Genomic DNA, 18,473 nt, shown 5'->3' with positions numbered 1-18,473 from the left:
GATTATCATAGCAGACATTAGTTCATCAGGCACAAAATCTGTTTGTTCAAGAGAAATGATCAGAACTGTTCATTTGCTACTGATTTTGCAATTTTATTTGCTGCTTATGTGTGCTTGATCTTTTCTGCAGCCCAGTGAATTTCTGTGATGTTCTATTTTTCTGTGCTAAGCTTAGTCTCAAGGTTCATTGTGGAAAGTTACATATTTTGTGATTTACCAAGATAAGAAACAGTGTCATTGGTCCAATTTTAGTTGATTTTTGTAAAGAAAAACAAAAAAAACAGAGCTATATCAAAGTGTTATCTGCAGCCAGTACAACTGAATGTGGTGAACATTTTACTTGTATGCATTTGAAGGAATGTAAGTCTGAGACCATTACAAAGCATTTAAATTTCTGGTCTTCATGGTTATTGGGTAAATTAAAGGTGGAGCTTGCAATGATAAACCTGAAACTACTGTACCAGTCAGTCAGACCTGCCCTTATACTAGTGACACAGGAAAGATATCCTTCATGTGGTGTGAATTTTGAGATGTTGGAGCCATTTCTGGGCTAAGGCAGCTTTATAAATGGAATGTGGTAATAATCAGGAAAGTTTTATTCAGTCTGATTTTACTGCTGTTATTTTTGGGAAACAGCAAGAGTAGAAATAGGTTCTGTAAATCACACTGGTAAATTACTGAGTACGTACAATTTAAGTCACAATTAAGCTACACGTCATTAATGGAAGTTGGAGGTTTCTCTGGGTTCTGCTTCATATTGTTTGCATGCCAGGGATGCTGATCTAAATTCTTAGTGTGGTTTTTTTTGTGTATGTGTAATTACCTAAACAGTTCTTCTTTATATTCAGCCATATCAGCTGACACCAGGGATATTAATTTCTTGCTGTGAAGTCTATAGTTCCAATATAATTGGTCTTTACAAAAAAAAAAAAAAAAAATAACCACCCTTGCCCATTTCACCCTGTTAGAGGCTTTCTTTTGCTATGAGTAATAATCTGAAATACCAATTTCCACAATATAGCTCAATAATAGACCTATTACCCTTTCTTTCTACCCATAATCATGCTGCCGCTCTTGTGCCACTAGTACTGATAGTTCCTTTTGCTTCCACATATTGTTGCTCCTATGCAACTGGAGCTGTGTAGTGTCTTCCCAATGCTTTATAGGTATAGTAGATATTTGGATACCTGTTTTTCAGTACTCCTGAATTTTGAGACAAGTGAGAGGATAGAAATGCATGTATGTGGAAGGAAATAAAGATTTAACTGTATTGCTTAGAGAAGACTCAAGTAAAATTTCTTTGCCCTCTCACTCTTAATTTGATATTATATCTTAATTGCTTATTGTGAACCTTTTGATCATAAGGAGAAATTAAACAGGAGGAAGACAAGTGAGGAATAGGGGAAAACAAAGGACACTGCCTTTTATCCATGTGTCCTATCTTGATCTTCCTGTATTGTATATAATTCTTCCTTTCCCTAAACTTTGCTACCAGGCACAGAGACCTGGAAATCCAAGGAGACTGAAGACCAAAGGAGAAGATCATGGAGTACACCAGCCTTTCCTCTGTTTCTAGACCACCAGTTCAGCAGCTGGAAATGTGTTTTCCTTAGCCTGGTGTTTGTGGTTGATGTATCTCTGGAAAGCTTTGTTGCCTTTTGCATCCAGTGCCAGTTGCAACTGCAGTTGTGCTGTGGATCTCCTAGTTTTATCCCTGAATGATTAGGTGGTACTGTGTTCCTCCCTGGTCATCTTGTCCCGCTTACACATCTTGGACACTTCCTTTTGTGTTTGAGCCCAGTCAGCAGTTCTGAGTGCATCTTGGCTGGCCTCTTCTCATTCTTGCATGTTTTCTAGCACATCGGGATTGTTCTGGATTGAGAAGATTGTCCTTCAAGACTGACTATCTGTCCTCTGTTCCTGTGATCCAAAGGCAGCTTCTATGGGATTCTGCCCACCAGAACTCTGAACAAACTGGAGTGTCCTCTCCTGAACCTGTGGTTTAGTCTGCTGCATCCCTCCACTTCCTTTCATATCTTTAGCTTGGCCATCTCACAGCTGCCGGAGCCCTGTTTGTCTTTGGCTACTAAATCTGGACAATCCTTTCTTGTTTGTGAGTTGGGCCACCAGGACCATCTTCCCTGGGTGCCTGGTCCAGAACCTGGGTCAATAAGGTCTTGCTCAAGAAATTTGCTGGATTGCTTATGTCCTGCCTTATCACCCTCCCAAGGGTTGGGGTGGCAAAGCCCTTGTGAGAGCCAGTGCTTGGTATCATCAGGTTGCTTCCACGTGTTTGAGTGCAATTTGCATTTTCGACTAGGATTTCAAATATCTCTTCATTTAAAAAGATATATTTTATTATTGAGGATGTCTGACGTGACTGTAGATGGGAAAATCATACCAGGCAGTATAGACAGGATGCCTTTTCCTTGGGCTGAGTATAGATATGCTCATTCAGTGCCTAGCAGGATATTAGCAGTGCATAGTAACTCTTACCTGCTGTATTTTATTGAAACAGCTGGGAAACAGCTGTGCTGAGTCATTCCTTTGTACTTGAGAGGTGGCTCTTTTGAGCTGAGTTACACCTTACTGGCTAATATTACAGCTTTGAGTCTGTTCCAAATGGTTTTAGGATTAAAAGTCAGCTGACCTCCCTCTGTAAGCTGAAATGATGGGATGACATTAAAACCCCATAGGTATTCTTATTCTCTTTGAGTTTGTAAATCACCAAGGGTAGTAATTTCTTTAGCAGAAGAGGAAAACCCCAGAGAGTGAGAGATAGTAAATGTTTTTATAAATTGAATAATTGCTAAGTAAATCTGATATCTTGCAAAGTGTACGGAGCACCATTCTTAGAAAAGGTATATATTGAAATGTTCTTTTAGTTGCACTGTACACCAAGGTGTTAAAAAAATTAGTAATAACATACTTGTTAATTAGCTGCAGCCTATTTTTTTTTCTGTTTTTCCCACAGTCATACTGTTAGTAATCACTAGTGTATGTCCTGTCCAGCAAATATAAGACTCATCCTAAATTATCCTTAAGCATTTTTTTTGTCCCAGGAGGTTTTAAGAAGATTGATGCATTGCCAGGGGAATAATTTGATTTCAGTAGATAAGATGTAACTCACCTTTAAGTCTCAAATCCTTGAGAAACAAACTCTGATGGCAAGAATTTGTTAAGAATTAAAAAAAAAAAAAAAACAACTCAATAAACAAATAGGACAGTTATTGCTGCTGCTTTTTTTTTTTTTTAATTAACTGTTAAAATAATGGCAAGACTGAGAAAGAAAAAAGAAATGGGAAAAGATGCAAATAACCATAATTTAAACACTAATGTTCACAAAGTGTCTTTATGTTACTGCAGATAAAGACTCTCCCAACAAATTAGGACATCCCACTTAGGTTCCTGCTCTGAATAATCCCCTGGAGAAAAATGTCTTTATTTGATTTAGTTAAGAAGATAATTTCTATATTTAGATATCCAACTTAGGTGTCTGTTAATGTTTTGCTCCTCATCCTTCCTGGTCTAAAGGGTTTTTTAGTCAGCAAGTGATAAATATGCAAGTAATAATTCCAGTCAGTTTGCAGTATTTTATCAGTTGTTCATTTTTCAAGTAACAAAAGTTACTATGTTTTTCTTTTTACAGTTTGAACCTCACTTTTTTTCTTGACCAAAGTGATACTCTTGTATATTTAATAAAATATTTGGATTATCCTAGTACTATAGTTCTTTGAAGAAGTGTATCATTAGATTGTGAAGAAAATACAGCCTGCCTTTTCCCATTTTGTATAACTGCTTTTAGAGTGACCACCCAAAACAGTCTGGAATTAGTGTCAGTATTTCATATATTTATAGGTACCCTGAAAGGTGAACATGTCTGTAGGCAGATTTTTCCCTGTCATGTGATAGTGTAAATGTTTTTTTCCTCCTAATAGTGTGATTTTTTTTTTAAGGTTGTGAGTCCTATCTCTGTGCTTACATCTTATCTTAACTATTTTACTAAAACAAGTTCTGGTTATATTTAAAGACATGTAAGAACATAGAGGAAGAATGTCTTTCAGGGATCAGGTGAAGTTCAATGGATTTTTTCATATTTTAAGGGATAATGAAAGCAGCCTCAGAAAAGACAATATCTGCCTGGAATGACTTGAGGATAGAAAAGCTCTTTGGGCTTTGGAATGGGGAAAAGATATCAAAATTAGCAACTGCCTTGGGTTTGGGATGTAAACAAGTGAATTTGATGGATAACGTAAACACACAGCTCATAAATTTCAAACTACACAAACTATTTTATATAGTCTTTGGTATCTTATTTTTTGTCCATGGAAAGGAAATATGTTCTCTCTATAAAGTATATTTTCAGTAGGTGTACTTAAGCCTTTAACCATGATGCAGTATATGAAATGTTTTAATATTGTGGTTTTGTTTTTCATTTAGGTTGAAGATTGTAAAAATTTCTTTCAAGTGCAAGCAGTTTTTTGTTCAACTTCGGAAAGAACTGGTGAGTACTGTCTTAAATTTTATCTGAAAGCAGTGAAATTTCTTCTACTGCATGTCTGCATTATACTGACTGATACTATGTTGATTCTTGGTTTTGTCTGCAACTAAAAGTCCAGTATCACCAAAATTCTGGCTGTTTCATGTTTCAAATAGACCATTACAATGCTTTATAAGTTTTCTTTTTCACTTGATTTGCCTTATATTTTAGATACTTTTAGTTTTACATTTGTATGCAGGAAATATAATTTGTTTATATAAGATAAATGTGGAAAAGGTTGAAAGTAAATCAATATTAAATTTAAATTTCATGAAAAACCAGACTCAAACTAAAGGTAGTGCTTAATGCTGCTTCTGTTGTATATATGCTTGTAAATTAAGGTTTGATAGATATGTTGATTTGTATTATTCAGATTTGGTAATACATGATGACTTTATTACTTATATTTAAACAGAAGAGATAAGAATTCCTTTGTAGTTCTAAATTACATATGGTGTATTTTTATGCCTACTTGGAGCTGCATGTTTCACGGCTTGACGTGTGTGTTTGCTACCCCATGAAGCACCACAGGATCACTGAGCATTTAATTCAGCAAGAAATGGATTGTTCTGTGCCCCTGGGAGATGAGCTTCCATTACAGACATAGCACTGGGGAAAGATGGAGGAATTTATTAAAAACATGACCACATGATTAACCAGTCAGATTAGTGAAGAATTCTTACATATGAATGGATTTACTGTGAGGATGGTGAGACACTGGAACAGGTTGTGGATGCCCCAGCCCTGGCAGTGTTGAAGGCCAGGTTGAACGACCTGGTCTGGTGGGAGGTGTCTCTGCCTATGGCAGGTGGGTTAGGATTAGATGATCTTTAAGGTGTCTTCCAACCCTTAATGTTCTAGGAATCTTTGATTGAAGACCTGAAATGAAGCGTTACAGACTAGATATAAAAGATGACTCTAGGCAGAAATGTATCTGGAGTACTGCAAGGCTGTTCCAGGTTTCGGGACAATGTGGTTAAAGAGAAACACCTGTTCTGTCAGGTCAGGCCAATGTCTGGTGGCTGGTACTAGTGCTGAAAACAGGAGTCATACAGGTATACAACAGGTGTATCTTAAAAGCAAACATGAAGTGAGCAGGTCTGCCAATGTGAGCAGACATCATGCAGCATGACCAGAAAAGTGGTGATACAAAAAAGGGGGAGGGAGAATGTTTTATTGGGGTGACAGCATTTTTGTAAAACCTTGCTGGAGCTACAGTCTTCTTCTCAAAGTCAGGCTGAGGTCAATTTTTTTCATGATACTAGTGTGTGTAACTTCCATTAAAGTTGCAGGAAAGTTGTATTTGCATGTGAGATGAGAATTTGGGTTTTTTTTGGAATTCAGAAATGATGGAATTAGTTGTTTCCTAAATTAGAACTTGAAGAGAATGCTGTGGTAGCAGAGTTGAGGACCTTGAAGATTAAGATACCTAGATATAAAATAGGATTGGATACTGTGTAATTAAGTATTTCCTCTATTTTCTGCAGAAAAGAAATCTGCTTATAATAGAAGGTACTACTAAGACAGCTTTCTCATCTTATTTCTCTGTTGCTTTCTAACACTCTACGTATTGTTACTTGCATGAGAATGTAGTTTGTAAAATTAATGTAATTTCTCTTCTGAGACATCTTATCCAAGCCAACAAATTAAAAAGGCTTGTAGTGTTTTTTCTTTAAACTCTGTGTATCAGATGAAAACTAGTGGCAAGAACTTAATTTTCATTTATTCCAAGTCATGAATATCTTAAGATCAAAGTTCAAATTTGGCTTCCAAAGAAGTCATACTTAAACTAATTTTTTAATCACTGCTGATATTAAAATTATTATTTTCAGAGTTACTTTCCCTGTCTAGGATCACAGGATAAGATTCATCTCACCTATATTCAACTTCAGTTAGGTTAAAAGAATATATTTTCTGAATCGTGATACTTGGCTCACCAAAGCTCATCATTACATTTCTTCTGTAATAATCACATACAAAGGCTGAAACATCTTGCCTGAACAGGAAGTATGTTTTAGGATGGATTAACTTGCTCTCTGGTGGTATATTCTTCCTTTTGCTTTTGTTTTTGCTCCCATTAACAATAAAGGGAGCCTAAATTACTCTCTTTAGGCAGCAGATACTAGGTGAAGTGACTCAGTGATTGCACATTTGGTATGTAAAATATCTCTGGTCTAGTGCTTTGAGTGCATATTTTAAATCACCTATTTACGATATGGCAGGGGAAATACATTCATGGTATGCTGATGATGTGTTTCAAACTGGTGTGTAAATATATAACAAATTGTACGCCTGAGAAACTGCATTTATTTGAATGCAAAGCTGAGATCCTGTAGAATATTAAGTTAGTGGACTTGGGAAAGGAATTTTCCACTGGTTTTATTTTTTCCCAACTGGGATACATACACTTTTACATAATTCTAAAAAGATATTTTTCAAATACTGCTAATTAGTGTTGAGAGCTTTTAATTGCAACTGTCCTCAAAAGTGCAAGTGCCTTATCTCGTAATCGCCTATTAAATTTATTTGCTGACTTGGCATAGCTTAAAGGCATCAACATAAGTAAAGAATTATTTGCCTACTTTTATTAGATTATATCTGTGTTTAAATAAATGAAGTGAGATGAAGCAGTTGAATGTCACATTCATTTTCCTGTGGTAGTATAATACAATCTTGAGTGGAAGCTGGTGGAGTATTCTGACAATCATATGGCTGGAGCATATATCCACTGGAGCAGGTTTTTTTTCCCATTGTTTTTTTATGATTTCATGGGGGAAAAGTATGTTATATGAAGGACTTCTTCATCCAGCATTAGAAGTCCCCTGAGCCATTACTTCAGTAGCTTTTTCCCTCGTATTTTACTTTGTTCTGCCTGCTCTGTATGCTGCTTCCCTTGCATGCTTTGAAGCTGCTTAGGAATAATGCACTAGTTTTGTTTTTCTAGATGTTTCCCTAAACTTCTCTGGTTCTATTTAGTTGCACCCTTGGCTGTAGTAATATCAATAGCCAGCATCAAGCTCTTAATGCCATGCAGCATGTTTTTGTGATCTTGATTCCTTGACAGCCAAAGAAGCTGTTCAACATTTTCTTTTGCTCTTTTAGAAGGCAGATGTCCATTGAAAAATTACTTGAGTCTGGAACGAAAGAATATGATAGGTTTCTGGCCACAACTGAAACCTGGTTTCAGTGAGTTGCCAAGATAGTTTATTTTCTTTTTTTTTTTTTTTTTTTTTTTTTTTTTATGACAGGTTATGTATCTGAAGTTTGTGCTTTTAATTTTGTCTGATTTTTTTTGACTGAATTTTAGAAAGAACTTGGTCTGAAATCACAAAGTGGTGCATGGGCTTATCTGCCCAAATACATTCTTGATCTTAAGTAGCACTGGCATTCATTAGATGCCTACTTGATTGCTGCCTAATCCTATCAAAGTTCGTGTATTGCCTTTTTTAAATGAAGAGCAAATACTGCTGGCAGAAGTATATTTACTGCATTTACGCTTTCACAGAACTTTTGCCCACTCTTTCTGGAAGATGCTGAGTGTGGGGAGCATCTGTCATTATAAAGCGCAAGTTTTTTTGTCTCTCTGAGATGGGGTAGGGAATTTCTGCTTTTTTTTTTCTGGGACTTTTCCTTGTTTAGCTAAAGTAAAAGGGTCTCATTAGAGAGTAAGTTTTTCAACCCAGTTTCTTTCCTGAGCACCAAGAGATTGGAGCAGTGCTCTGGAGTCACTGTTTCAAGGCAAGCAAAGGTGGGTTTGAATGAAAAGCCCCACTCGAGGTGCTTATTCGAGTACTGAGCTGTTCTGTGTGAGAGGAGCACCAATATCCAGTCTGCTTTTTTGTTGGGTTTGCATTTTTAATATTAGGAATCGCAAAGATGACTTGGACTTCACTGTATCCTACCTCTCTTCGCCTTACTGTAGCTTTGTCCTGGGGCCCAGATTTTCATTACCAGTATTGCATCCCAGCTGCTTCACTCTTCCTCTCCATGGCAAGCAGACTGTTTTCCTCTCTTTAATAAAAGCCACAGACACAATTAGTAAGATAATAATTCTGGAGCAGAATCCTGCTGTGACTCTCGGACACTGTCTAGCACTGATCTCAACAGACATAACCCCCTGAAATGCCTGCATGTCATTATCAGACCGTAGAGCATTCTGCATCTTGCTGGATCCTAGTGTTGTAAAAGCATTCTGTGGGCTGCAGGGCTGCAGTGTAACTGCCCTGTTACTTTATGTGCTTTCAGCTGAAGTGCCATGGATATGTCAGCTTGGAGCCCTGTGCTGAGCCCACAGTGATTCAAGTCTGCTGTTTCCAAGGAATACAGGGGCTGCCTTACTCTAAATGCAGCAGTAGAACCAGATCTTGCACCCCAGAACCATCAGCTAAAGACGAATTTCAAGTGCCCAAGTTACATTGGAATATTATAGAACCTTCAAGGGTGAATAGGGGAGGGAGGAGTGCACTTAAGAGCCAATGGCACATATTATTCTTTACCTTAAACAATGTTTCCTAGCTGTAATTGAGATGAAGGGTAGGGTTTGAGGATCAGTTCTGCAATGAAGGCTTTAAAAGCTATGAATAGAACTATTGTTAAGGTAACTTTAAAGCTCTAGCACACCAAGTTCCTGTGAAAGTGCTGTCTCGCATTACAATTAAGTTGCTCTTGCTGCAGCTCCTTCTCATCCTGCCATACCAGCTCCTCCTTCATGCTTCATGTCTGATCTAGTGATCAGATGGTGGAATGAGATTCAGATCAGCTCGTTTTCTGGAATACAAACTAGGGGAAACAGCAGGTTATTTTTTTCCCCAACCCATAATTATAAAACTTTGAATGACATTAAAATGCATGATCACCAGCCCATGTAACTTGTCAAATTTTCTTTTCCGACTGTTTAAAAGGTTGACAGAACATGAACATTTGCTACATCATGATTACTTGTTGTTAGAATCTAAAATCTTAGCTGTTTCATCCTTTACTGGATCCAGAGGAAGGCAGTCCATAATTATACATACTTGCTGTCTTGAAGAATAGTAATTTACCTTGTTTATATTGTTTGACTTTTATATTGTTGATAAGGCCTTTTATAACTACATAGGTAATGGGCTTAATTTCTGTTCTCTTGTTTCTGATTTCTAATTTTTAAATCGTTCTGTTCATATGTCTAAAAAATATGGGGAACAGTTGGCAATACATGGAAATTAAAAACAGATACAAGTAATCTTTGTAATTGAATTAAAAAATCAAGATTGAATTTCTTGAATATAATTTCTTAAATTTCATCAATAAATACTTAGAATTTGCTGTTAATTTAAAATCCATTTTATTTTGTCCTAAATTTGGCCTGTGGCTGAAAATAGTGTTTTTCTTGTTCCCAAATAAAACACTGGGGGAAGAATTGCAGGTCTCTGTGCCTTGGTTTCTCAGCAGATCTGAAGATGAGCAGACCAGCAAAAGCTTAACTTGGAAAAGGACTTTACTACCAAGTTAAATCAGTTAAGGTGTGCAGAATGTTGGGGAGAATTTTGTACTGTGAAGAGAAAGAAAAATGGACCTACAGAGGTTGTTATCAAGTTCTCTCAATAGGCAGAGTAGCTTAGCTTGCTTTGCCATTTTGCTTCTTGCATTTCCCAGGAATCTAATGAATCATTTAGAAGTAGGAACTGTCAGTTGCTCTTGAGATCCATACCTGTTCCCAATCTCCAACTGCCACATGTTCGTGACAATTACTCATCTTAACTGTAGTTTTGAATAGAGAGGCATATTGTCTTTGAGCTCCCAAATCATGGCATTCTTTTCATGTAGTTTGGGTCATACCTTTTAGACTTGTTTCTATATAACTAAACCGATTGTTAACCTTTGTGCAGGCTGTTTTTAATATAAAAAAAACTCAGGGAAACAAAAAAAATATTTTAAAGAAATTTTAAAGGTATTTCAAAAGGGTTTGTTGTACATAAAGTTAATAGAAAATTAAGAGTACCACTTCAAAAAGCATTATTTAAAAAAATACCTCAAAGCCAACAATATTTATCTTAGTTTCAAAAAGTACTTTGAATTATTCTTATGTGAAATACATTTTTCTTATTTTTTAGCATGAATCTAGAGAAACATTACTGGGATTCAATATGGTGAATTACCGAGCATGTAAGAATTTGTGGAAAGCTTGTGTTGAGTATCACACGTTCTTCCGTTTGGACAGACCACTCCCGCCTCAGAAGAACTTTTTTGCACATTATTTCACTTTGGGTTCCAAGTTCCGGTACTGGTAAGTGCTGATTTGAAATATATGGGAAAAAAATATGAGTAGTGAGCTCATCAATAAGCACAGGGAGTTATCTAGAATCTACATTAAAACGTAATTCAAGTAGGTTTTGAATCCTGCAACTGTTCCCCTTCCCTGTTGGCCTAAGTTTCAAGTGTCACTAGTTTTTTAAGATAGCTTGAAAATACAATTATTATATTATTAGTGGTCATTATTACACTAGTGCTGTGAGATTGTCTCCCAAGCTGGATTTCTTGGCCTGTTCTCCTGCTGGGTTATGTTTATCTTAAAAGTTTTGTCTCAAAACTTCAAAGTCTTTGACCTGGTCTTTTTGAAAACAGTTGAGTCTCAGATACTGCATGCAGCAACAGCAACAAAACAGACCTAAATTAATACCAAATACAATTCACTGGGAAGAAGCTTGTACAAGTAAAGCCCACTTACCTACACATATACAAATAGGAATTAGGTGAAAACAAAGGACATATATGTTGTGTTTCAAACCCAGAACTTTGGAAAATGAAGAGGAAATTAAATCCATAACCTTTAAGGATGAACTTAATAGGCAAAAAGCTTGGAAGTGCACAGAATGAATGTGCAATATCTATAATCCCTGTAATGCTGGAGTGGGTGGTTTTGAGTTTTGCTGGTTTGTACATTTTATTAAAAAAAAAATTCTGTTCAGTGACTGAATTAACTGTTTCTGCAAGTAATGCAGAATGTCAGTTGTTTAAATCGTGCCTGAAACAGAGAATAACAGAGCTAGTACTAATCATCCATCTAGAATGGCAGTAGTGTCTGTGACGTACAAAGGGACGTGATGAAAAGCTAGAAAACAGGCTATTTCTGTCACACTTGTGAATTGCATAAATGTATAAAGAGGAAAGTAATTCAGTGGCTAACTGTTTATAGCATCTGTTTTTGACCAGCATTCACAGTACCCATTTGAGAAACAGAATAATTCTATGATCCTGAACAGTGTTTGAGACTTGACTCAATGTTGCTGTAGAGAATTTCAGGGAGCTTTTCCATTTCTGTAAGGATTTTGAATCTGAATCATTGTGGTTACTATTACAGAATAGCTCTTTGATGATGACATTCAACTTAAGTTAACATGAGATGAAAAGGGAAACTGCATAAAAACTAAGAAGGTCATTAATGTTGCTGGAACAGCCAAAAGGCTGGAATTTCTGCAAGTAGTTTGAGAGCTTGTTGAGAGGCAGAATAACAGGAATAACATGGTCCACAAAGAGAGGTTGAGGGCACTAGGCTTGTTTAATCTGGTGAAGAGGAAGCTAAGGGGGAATTCAGCAGCAATCCTAAAGCTAATTCAAGAGTAATGTTCCTACTGATGGACCCAAAGGTGCTGGTAACAGGCAGGTGAGATTTCACTATGAAGATTCTGGGTGGACATGAGGCAAAATGTTTGGTTTTTTTAGAACTGTGTTGCCAGAACAAGTCACCTGGACTGGCTGGGGGATCTCTGTTAGTGGAGGCTTTCAAAAGTCAGCTAGACAAAGCCATGTTCAGAAGTGACCTAGTGCTAGCAGGAGATTGGACTAGAGACTTCTAGCCAACATTTGTATGATCAAAAGGAGTCAGTAAAATACAAAACTGACAGGTCTAGACAGAATTATCTTCTCTTCTGAAAGAAATTGGGGACATTAAATTGTTGAACTATTGAATTGTTACATAACCTGTTTCCATTGGTCTAAAATACTTCTATGCATCAAATATTAAAGAATATTTAGGTTGTTTTTTTTAAATAAATCTACCAAGAGGGATCTAGAAGACTGTTAGTGAGCAAAGGTGACTTCTGTACACTGTCATTGGATTTTTCTAAGTGGTTCTTACAGTATTCCTCACCAAATACTCATGAAAAAATGTGAAGAGTTTTGCTGTGCATTAGCATGTAAGTAGGTTCCTTCTTCACAACAGAGGGAAGTTACCACTGAAGTGATACCATGTTTTGTAGTAAAATCTGAAAACAACAGTAGAAGGTGTTGGTGGTATTTCACAGAGAGGGGTGAGTAGGCAATAGAATAGTAGATCAAGTTCAGTGCCCGAAAAGAGAGAGAAAAGAGCAGGAGCATCAATTCTCTGACAACCTTAAATCAGTTATTAATAGCAGTTATAGAAGAACAAATACAATTATAGAGTTATTGGAAAGGAATAGAGGCAAATACAGCCAACTTACTTCTTGTTGGAATTTAAAATGTGTGACCCCAGCAATTTAGCTGGCTGCAGGTTTGGAAAGAGAAATTTCCTGGGTTGGCAGCATGGCAGAGGTTGGAGGGCAGCTCTGGACACCGTTGAGTCCAATGCCCTGTTCTAACAGGGTCCACTGTAGCATGGTGCCTAGGAGCGTATCCAGCCAGGTTTTGAATGTCTCCAAGGAGGAAAACTGCACCATCTCTGAGAAACCTGGTTCACTGTTAAACTACCTTAAAGTGAGAACTTTCTTTTCTCTTGGTGGTGATGAGGCTCTTGTTTTGTAGCCCTGTCATTGCTGCCTGCCCTGATATTTCTGTTTGTGCTGATTGCCTCTTGTCCTGTCTCTGGACTCCCTTAAAAAGTGTCTGGCTGTATTTTTTACTTTCCCTTTCTGGCATTTGATCCTCCTGAGCCTTCTCTCCCTGAGACCGAACAGTCTCAGCTCTCTCAGCCTTTCCCCATGCATCAGATGCTGCAGACCCTCAGTTGTCTTTGCGGCCCTTTGCTTGACTTGTGGAGCTCTGGAACTCCACCAAGTTCCAGATGTGCTCTCACCTGTGCTGGGCAAACCTGCTCTCTAGCCAGTTGACACTCAGCCTGTGCATGGGGTTATTCCTCCTCAGCTGCAGGTCTTTGCATTTTCCTTCACTGAATTTCATGAGATTCCAGCTGACTTGTTTCTCAGGTCTTCACACACCCAGTAGTTCTGTAATATGAAGGTGTAAATAGCTGATTCTTTGGTTTCACAGTGTAAGTATCCCTGTAGGAGACTCTGTGTTTGTTCTAAAGTTATTAATGGAGAAGTGGCTACAAAAGCCAGTGTTGCTGGTATCTTGTCACCAATTCTTAAGTGCTAATAATACTCAAAAATAGTATTTTTTTCTAGAAGAAAAATTATGAAATATTATAAAGAATCTTTGATTTGACACAAGACATCTGGTCTTATATGAAAAGTCAGCAAGTTTCAAAATCTAAACTTAGTTTTGACAAGTTGCATAGAAGAATATAATCCTGATGTACTTGTCATGTAATTTTTTGTGTTACTTTGCTAAACTAAGTAGCAACTAAGTTACTAGCAATTCAGGGAATAGTTTAGGAGGAGCATGGAAGGGATGCTGTAAGTTTATAACAGTGGCTATAACAAGAACTATTATTAAGTGTTAAGTGTTACCCAAAGATCCAAGCAGAGATTTCTTATTGCTTTGGATAAAAAAGCAAACAGAAGGGAAAGCTTTTGTAACATCTAAAATTATTTGGAAAGAAGACCTACATTTCTACCAAATGCTTTCTAAGGTTATGCTGTACTGAAGCTAGGGCGGCAGCTGCTTGAGCATGACTGAAAACAGAATTCAGGCATTTTGTTGAGATGGTTCAATTTTAAACAAGAAATTGTTATTTAATCATGTTGGATTTAGCAGTTTGATTTTGTTTTGCTTTCCAGTGGGAGAACAGAGGTCCAATCTGTGCAGTATGGTAAAGAAAGAGCAAATAAAGACAGGGTATTTGCGAGGTAAGTAGTTTACATTCCTTAATATTTGCCCATTTATATATTTTAAAAATTCAGGATAGCCTTCAGTCTACATAGTTTGTTGTTACATGTATTAGCTCTCTTTGTGCTGTTTTTATCACAAAGAATGGCCTCCTGCTGTTAAAATACTCCATTAAAATACTGAGGTAATGGGTATTCCTGTCTGTGATAATATCTTGCAACTATACATGTGTATTTCCTTTAGAAATAAGTTCAGTGAGTCTTACTTGTTAGAACAGCTTTATCACTGTGTCTCTGTGAGGCATTTTACTATGAAAAGTGAGCTGCTTCTGAAGGTATTTGGTCACAGAGTAGTTGGCTAATCAGGAATATATTACTTAATTTTATTCCAGGCTCCTGAGGAGTTTAGTGATTACAATAAAAGATTCAAGACATAAATTTAGATATTTCTTCAGAAATTATGATGCTGTTTTTCAAAGTAAAACAGCTGCTGCATCCACTAGAAATTTGTTCTGATCATGAATAGAATCCTTGCAGGGAAGGGGCAGCTCTGTCCTTTTTTTTCTGCTTCTACTTCTACAGAGATCAGAGATGTCTTTTTGCCCCTTAAGGAACTCTGGATTTAAATTTTTCCTTGCAGACTTCTAGTAGTAAATCCAGCAAACTTTCTAAGTGCCTGCAGACACTGTTTTGAAGAGCATTGGTGAATTCTGCCTTGATTTCCTTCCCTGTTTCCACCCCTTCTTTCCCCCTGTGCATTAGACTCTAATTTGGGTTTTAGCTCAGCCTACCATAGATAGATAGCTCCATACTAGGTTAGGGGGGCAGAAATGCTATAACATGCTGCTTCAACAAGTAGATTTTACAAAACCATTTTGTTCTGCGTAAAATTATTTTTTACTCCATTTAATTTACTTTGGGAATGTGAGTGAATTTAGATTTGTACTTGGAGCAACTTTTTTTAGTACTGAGGAGATGCAGCTCTGTGACAGGTGAGCTTTACTTCACTAAATGACAGTTGTGAATCAGTTAAAAACTGTTTTTCTTGTTGCACTCTGAACTTGGCAATTCCCCACAAGTCAGGAGGGTGGAGGAGAGCTGATAGTTTGTTTTGAGGAGTATTTTTATCATTTCAGAAACTCTTATGTAGTAGATGGCACTCTTCCCTTTGTAGCAAAACCCAGCAAGTGCTGCTGGGGGTCTCTTGTAGTTTATAATATATAGTTAGATAAAATCAATGAAGTTGATAAAATCAAAAGCCATGGCTGGAACTGCTCTTATTTTCATAAATCTTGGCGCTTTTTAGTTAATAAAATGCTTGGCTCTTCCATCCTCAGGAATTTTTTTTTCCACTGTTGCTTTTTTATTAAGAAATAGAGCATTTATCCACATATTTTGCGTTTCTAAGAAGTGTTGATGACTGATGTCTGAGGCATGTATGTTTATATCAGTGAAATGAAATAGTGGTGTATTGTAACAAAAACATCTCAAAAGGCTTTTAACAAATCAGCTGCTTCTTCTTCTGTCTTCCTCATGACGGTGTGCAATTAATTTATTTTCAATTTTAAAGACCTTTAATATTTTCAAGAGTGGAAAAAGCTTGAAGGAGAAGACATTTCTAGAACACAGTATTGTTCAAGAAACTTAATTTAAGAACATTAGTTCTTTGTCTTCTAAACATTTGCATTTCAGGTTGATATGCTGAGTAGATGCCAACCCTTTTGTAGTCATACAGAGGATAAATTTTGTTTTCTAAGATTTTCCAGCTATAGTGTGGGTTTTATTCCTGGAACCTGCCTTTCTCTTCTGTGGTGTGTCTTTATCAGACAAAGTCGTGGTGGGGTTGAACAGCTTTTTAAGCTCTCAGGCAGTGGGGGTCTTTTGGTTGCTTTTCAAGGTCTTTCTTGAGAATTAGGTGGGCCTATAAGTTGAAACAATTGCAGTTGCTTTTATTATTATTACATAAGAAGATTTTTTCAAAATCAGTCAAAGAAATGTTTTCGGTGTTTTTTTAATGGAGTTATCCAGATTTACACTTGGATTTCTTAACAATATCTAATTAGAAACTGCCTTATTTGAACTAATGCTGTCTAAGCAAATCTTTGAATCATTTCATGGTAAGAAAATGAACATAGGGAGTTACACTGAGATGTTACTTGAGTGATCTGTTTGTTCTAAGCTGGGAAATGTTGATTGCCGCAAGTAATGACTAGCTGCTCTGGCCTTTACATGCTGAGTGAACCATGGCATGAGACAGGGAAATAATTTTTTTAACAGCCATTTAAATAAAACAAGCAATTTTAACCTACAGGAACAAGGCTTAGCTGTTTGTTCTCAGGATTTTACTTTAAAATTAGCTGAAGGATTTTTTTTCCAAATCGTAGAAACATTTACATTTAACCTTTAAACATGGAATTATTACTGTGAAGGATATATTCTGTAATAAAGCACATACATTATGTAGGTGCTGTTTTCTTAATCTTCATGCAGCACTAAGTTCAGCATTCTGAGCACTGTTGCTGCAGTTGTTTAGTTTTTTTGTGGGTAGCTTGTTTGTTTGGTTTTGAATTTTTGTTGGTTTTAGGGTTTTTTATCATTTTCTTTACAGCTGTTCTCTTGGCCTAATTTATTGCAGGATATTCACAATCCACAAAACCCCATAAGCATTCACAGAAACTTAATAAAAGTAGATAATAAGAGTAAAAATGTTCAATCAAGTAGTGAATTGGGAGAATTCTTAAAGGGCATTGCTTTCTCTCAGAGTGCTTGCAAAATAATCTAGGGCTGCTCAGTTCTGGTGTGCATGGGGGGCTGAGAGCAGGGAGTTTGAGTGAGAGGGTGTCAGTCATTTGTATCTGCAAACTCCCTATCATAAATTGGAGTCTCTGTTTCCAAAAATTCAATCTTGCTTCAATTATGCACTTATTCAGATCTATTAAATAATTTCTCAGATGCTTTAAATTGCATATGTCATTTGTGTGATGTCCCTTGCAGATTTCTATATAGTCTCTTGGTCTGCAGCGGTATTTGTCAGTTTTGCTGAGAAATGTGTTCCCTGTACTCCTTGTCACAATACAAAGCAAGGCTGTATCTTCAGGTTATGTTTCTTTTTGGAACATAAATTATTTTTTAAATTCCCACCTGTATTCCCAAACACCACCTTTGTTCTTTCCCAGCTTCTGCAAGATTTTAGCCCTTCAGCTGTGGATGCCAAACAAATTCTGTCTTTAAGGCTGTTCTGTACTGTAGCTGAGCTAATATAATGACATGGGTTTTTTTAGTTGCATTATATAATTTCATCCCTGCTACTCAGTTTTGGGTGTTTGGTTTTATTTTTTGTATTTGCTGTAACATTGAGGCTCATAAGACTTGGGGGCAGGTAAAGTTTTCAGTTTTTCTTGCTACTCAAATAGATGAGACTGCTTCCAACTTTTAGGAATGTTTCTGCAGGTACACCAAAATGAAATCTGAAAATGGCTTATTCTGTTAGCTATCAGTGCCCTGTGCTGGGTGCAATAGAAGCATCCAGGCTGAGAGACAGAGGTGAAATTTAAAATTCCAAAATTTCAAAGTTTTATGCATCTTAGTTCTCCTCCCATCTCCTCATTTGCACTCTGGCATGAGAAAATTATTTTCATATTGTTAGAAGTCAGAGATAAAGGACAAATTTGTAGGTATATTTAACAACAAACCTTAAATGTTAATTAAAATATAAAACCTTATTGTTGGATTTAAAAGTGTTGACAGGAGAACTCAAATTAGCACAGCACTAAGAAGTTCAGTTCTGCAGTGTGGTAATTTTTTCTTTGAAATTTCTGCAAAGACAGGAAATTGGGGCAACAAACACGAGTGGGTGGGGACTCTGAGGTTAGAGCTGTTAATAAAATAATTGAGACGAAGCTTTGGTGATAAACACTGCGGCTGTTTATCATGGTGGTAAGCTGATCTTCTGAACGATCAGACCCTAT

The 18,473-nt window shown here is 36.8% G+C and overlaps 1 protein-coding gene across 5 annotated transcripts in view; it reads left to right on the top strand.

The window, feature by feature from the left end:
- Positions 1-18,473, top strand: part of PTPN4 (protein tyrosine phosphatase non-receptor type 4) — a 110,648-nt gene that overhangs the window by 58,203 nt on the left and 33,972 nt on the right. For all 5 annotated transcript variants that reach the window (XR_011000741.1, XM_068195434.1, XM_068195438.1 and 2 more), the window contains 3 exons: positions 4,441-4,504; positions 10,633-10,805; positions 14,458-14,526. Coding sequence is in view for 4 of the 5 variants with exons in the window: in XM_068195434.1 (XP_068051535.1) it covers positions 4,441-4,504; positions 10,633-10,805; positions 14,458-14,526 (306 nt within the window). In the remaining variant the exon portion in view is untranslated. The remainder of the gene's footprint in view (positions 1-4,440; positions 4,505-10,632; positions 10,806-14,457; positions 14,527-18,473) is intronic.

This window comes from Anomalospiza imberbis, chromosome 7, assembly GCF_031753505.1.
Source record: "Anomalospiza imberbis isolate Cuckoo-Finch-1a 21T00152 chromosome 7, ASM3175350v1, whole genome shotgun sequence".
Taxonomy (NCBI): Eukaryota; Metazoa; Chordata; class Aves; order Passeriformes; family Viduidae; genus Anomalospiza; species Anomalospiza imberbis.
The sequence above is the reverse complement of the archived record's forward strand: the minus strand, read 5'-3'. Positions and strand labels throughout refer to the sequence as shown.